General features: G+C 49.6%; 1 protein-coding gene across 1 annotated transcript in view; it reads left to right on the top strand.

The window, feature by feature from the left end:
- The first annotated feature begins 4,526 nt into the window (after positions 1–4,526).
- The window catches only part of DLAT (dihydrolipoamide S-acetyltransferase), a 6,783-nt gene continuing 6,534 nt past the window's right edge, over positions 4,527–4,775 (top strand). Inside the window, exon 1 of the mRNA XM_044456324.1 lies at positions 4,527–4,572. Within this exon, the coding sequence (XP_044312259.1) occupies positions 4,527–4,572 (46 nt within the window). The remainder of the gene's footprint in view (positions 4,573–4,775) is intronic.

Genomic DNA, 4,775 nt, shown 5'->3' with positions numbered 1-4,775 from the left:
GCCCTGCCTCCTATTCCCACTGCTCTTGGTGATCCGGAGAACTTTCTTCGGCGGCACACGGTATTACAAGAAACCTTGCACCTCTGCCTGCAGCTAGAAACTGGCCTGCTGCGGCCCTTTCTCCGCATCGCGTGCGCTTGCCCATCAGTCATTCCAGACGACTCCGTGCAGCAGAGTCCTCTCCATTTTATCAGCAACTGAAAACAACCAGCAGGTTGGCGTTGAGGATTCTCACCTTTGCAGCGAAACGGTGGAGCCAGGGCATTTACTGCCGCTTGTGCTTCACTGGCCTGTCCTTGAAAACCTGGAGACTTGGGGGGAAATCGTCTTTGTATCAGCAAAGGAGGCCACAGAAATTGCCATGCCTGCTTCTGCTCCGTTTCTCTGGGGATCGAGTAGTGGAGCGGAGCCCCATCCGGATGTGCGTCTCTCTGGAGGCACCTGGAGGAACTGTCTCCTGCGCTCCAAACAGTAGGGAGGTTTGGAGCCGCCATCCTCAGAAGGTGGCTGCTTTATTTCTCCTCGGCTCGGGACTGATCCACGCCCTGCTTTCCTCCCATCGCGAGCCGAGCGCTTCTCTCGTCGGCCTCCGCTGGTGCCCGCCCGGGCCTGGGATCTCTCGTTGCCATTTGGATTCGATTTATTTGCATGGGTGGCTAGGAAGGGGGGTGGGCACTGACCTTCGCCAGCTCATTTGTGTGGGTCTCATCACGGGATTTCTGAGGTGTGTGGACCCACTTTTGAGAAAGCCCAGAGGGGACGGGGCGGCAGGTCTCCGCTGGCAGGCTCTGGATTCAAAGCTGTTGCATGGCGCCGCCCGGCTTGGTGTGGCAGGTGCCGTTTTGACCCCCCCCCCCGCCCCACGGTGGCAGCTTTCCTTCTCATCCGTCGCAGGCACCACGAGGGGGAAGCTTGCAGGAGCTGGACCTCAAGCGCACGCACGCACGCGCGCACACACACCTCCGTGCGAGCACAGCGTCCTCGAATTCGCACAGAGGTGGTCGCCGTAAGACACAGTGGAACCTACCGCCCGTGTGGGTTGCAGGAAGAATCCTCGGGGCACGGCGACGGAGTTGGGGGAGATGCCTGCTTACATCTACTCCATGCAAGCTCGGATTTAGTCCCTTGCTGCTCTGCTCAGTGGACTGAAGCTATCGCCCAGCTAGTCGGTCCCAAAGGACAGCCACACACAAGCGAAGAGGCTACTTTTGCTGGGATATGGACTTTCTGCTCCTTCAGACTTGAACCCGCAGGGAGCATCTTCTGCCAGCAAGCCCTCGGCGTGGGTTAACCGAAAAGTGGACAGTGTTCAGCAGAGTCCGTGTTTTGTTTTAGCCGTTCCAGCCTCCAGCAGCCCAGTTTGGCCAGTCCATTCCTCCGGGCGTGGCAGTGCCGTCTTCGCTGCACGTTCCAGCGCTCCGGATCGGTCGCCCGTCTGCCAACCTGCCTCCGTCTGTTTCAGGGGAGGAGACAAGTTTGAAGGAAAAATTGGCTTTTATCATTTTATAGATTTAAATGTGTCCTTTTTGTAAATTTGTTCCTGTTTTTTGGAATTATTTTATATCCATTAATGTTGTTGTTGCTGTTGTTGTTGTTGAAGGACAGTGTATATTTTTATACCAGTGCAAGTGTGCTTTTCCTGTATATTTCTGTGTGCACACAGTACTGTATTTTACCCATTTTTCTAGAGGATGCGATGGCGCTTTATGCTGTGTCCTGTCAGTACCAGCCCATGACTCCCACGACTAGCTTTATTTTGCTATAAAAGTATGACAGGTTCTCACTGGTTTTACATTTTGCCTGCTATTTCTTGTGTAGACGGCACTTTGGGGGGTTTTGTCTTGCCGCACACGGAGTGTACAGAAAGGGCAGTGACGCCTTTCTCAGCCCCTGCTCTTGTTAGAATCCGTGACTGCTGTTAGTATTCAGAGCACAGTCTTTGTTGTTACTTTGAACAGCAACTACAAGGCTGGCTTGTGGCAGTGGGGGAGGGGGAGAGTTTATTAATAAGAGTTTATTAACACCCCTTTGCTCCAAGATAATGAAAAATGCTTTCCCTCTTTTGTGAGAATATTGCTTTCTCTGTTGCATGAGTTTTAGCTGGCTGCAAAAAGACAGCATGGAATTGCTTTTACTAAAAAAAGAAAACTGTCCTGTTTATTCAGCAAGAAATATGCTTTTAGGTCAAGCCACTTTGCACAAACACACTCCATTTAAATTGAATTAATTCTCCTGTGTCATGCAGGCTTGTGCCCAAATATGTGTTGGTAGTAGGGAGAGGGGACAAAGTTTATCTCAGGAAAGAAGAAAATGACTATGGCTCTTTGCCTTTTGGCATACTCTCAGCTTGTTTAAATCCCATAAACTTTTATGGGATTTAGTTATTCTAAGAGTGTGCAGGATTTCATTCCAGGTCTGTTAGTGTTTAAAGCTGAAGTTGCAGCTTGTTTTTTCCTAAGAGTAAACGCATTCCTCCTTGTTGGTGTCACCTTTCTTCACTATTACTTTACTTCTATTTTAATTTTGCTCCTGTAGTAATACTGAGGATGTATCGATATTGATCTCTTAAAATTGAGAATTACAGGAAAGATGTTTTTAACAATGGTGTATTTTTTAACAATGACTCCTATGCACACGCGCACACACAAACTTTTTCAGGATTCTCTGGGGAAAACCTTTAAATTTCATCTAAGTTTGTAGGCGTGTTCCAGGTTTATTTACTCCCTCCTGATGATATGGGTAAAGTGGTGGGGAGTTGAAGTATAAAATAGGCCTTGAATAGTATGAAACAATCATAGAATGAGAGGCCAACCATGTGAAAGATGTAAAGCTTGGGGAAAGGGAATTCTCTTTTTATTAATTTTATCCTAAAATTCTTCCCTTTCAAATTCCTTTTCTGGGTTCAAATTTTTATCACCACCCATGCATCCTGTGTACAAAATATTCTATTTTGCTTAGAAAAGCTGATGTTTACAATCATTCCTGTTCAGGTGAGGACTTGATCTCCTTACGCACTGGCTGAGAGACCTGAAGCTTGTTTATGTGCTTTAACAGTTGGACGTACTTTGGATTTGTGGACCAAGACTGTAAAGAATGGAGCGTCAATAAAAAGAGTTTGCAAATCGAGTCCAGTCGTCTCTTTGGGGCTGGAAGGAGAGAATCATACCAGCTGCACTGGGGATTGCAGAAGCATTCCTGGTATAAAGAGAGGTGTGCAATGCCCAGGAAAAAGCTTCTGGGATGTAACAGAGAGCAGCGTGCAGTCTTTTCTCAGGTGTGCCATGCAATCGGGATTTTCCCCATTATTTTAAGACCTAATTCTTCTTTTAATTGGGCTTTTATTATAGATCTGATGCTGTGTTTTTGTGGTTGGGCTGTCCTGAGACTTTTATGTATAGGACAGGATACAAAGGTTCCCAGCATGGATTGGGACATGCTTAGAGCTATGGCTTATTTGTTGTCTAAACATGCATAGAATTGTTCCTGTTTTTTTTTTTTTTTTTGTGGGGGGGGGGTTAAGTGCTTACCGTGGGTTCCACCCAAACCTCCTAATATTTCCACTTTTGGGGGTGAATGTTGCCACTTTGCAGACACAAGGACCGGTCCCCGGAAAACAGTTCAGTCTTTCAGTAGGTCTGTTTTGTGTGTGATGTTGCTTTAAAAGGCCGTCAGCTTTGCAGGATGCCAAGCAGTCAATAAAAGTTTAATTATTTCACAGGGCTCCCAGATGATGTTCCAGTGTGCACAAAAAGCAGCTGTATGGCTTATGGGTGCTTGTTTAATGGCCCCACTATAGGCACACAGTGGGCATTGAATGCCATTAAACTAGAGCACTATTTAATGCATGCTTAACCCTACAATACTCACCATCCCCTAAAAGCCAAACCCCACAGGATTATGACCATTATTAATAGCAACAATTGCTTCTTTTCTATACTGCCCAGCAGCTGAAACTCACTAGGCAGTTCACAAAAAATATGCATCACTATACAAGAGAATGAAAACATAAGACCTCTAACATGCCACATTTAAGATAGGAAAAAATCAAACTTTTTTTTCTCTAAATATGCATAGCATTGTGCCTTGAAGCAGTTACCATAAGATATTGAGCGCGGGGTGGGGGGCAAGTGACATAAGCGACCTGTCCTATAAGAACGTTTTTTAAAATCGGCGCCAAGTATATGATGGTATTAGCAATCATGACAATAAGGGAACGTCAGAACGTAAGCCGTGCCGGATCAGACCAATGGTTCGTCCGATCCAGCCCTCCGTGCGCCCGGTGGCAAAGCAGCTGCCCGCAGATCCCTGCAGCGGGATGGGTGCAAGGCCCAAGCTCCGCAGCAACGTGTGTGCAGGCATGCGCCTCCGGTGAAGGCGGGAGCGCACGGCGAGCAAGCTAGTAGCCACTGGAAGCTTTGTCCTCCATCACTCCCTCCAGTTCCCCTTTAAAACCATCCAGAGCGCCGGGACCCAAGCGACCACACTGCCGCCCAGTTCCATGCCTCCGCGGCGGACGGCTCCGCCCCATGCGGTGCGCGCGCAGCCGGCTGGCGGCGGGCGAGGTCGCCTTAGGTCGGCGAGGGAGCCCCGCCCCCGCGCTTGGCGGCTCGCTTTGCGGCAGTGTCGCGCGCCCAGCCGTACGGCGCCGCCCGCTCCAGCGAGGAGGGAGGTCACCGCTCGCGTCGCCCCGCTCGGCGCTGACGGGCCGGAGAAGCGGCGGCGGCGGCGGCGACAGGCGCGCGGGGCGCGGGGCCTCCGCGGCTGAGGCGGTGCGG

This window comes from Varanus komodoensis, unplaced genomic scaffold, assembly GCF_004798865.1.
Source record: "Varanus komodoensis strain SLA01 unplaced genomic scaffold, ASM479886v1 scaffold83, whole genome shotgun sequence".
Taxonomy (NCBI): domain Eukaryota; kingdom Metazoa; phylum Chordata; class Lepidosauria; order Squamata; family Varanidae; genus Varanus; species Varanus komodoensis.
This window is presented reverse-complemented; position numbering and strand designations above follow the sequence as displayed.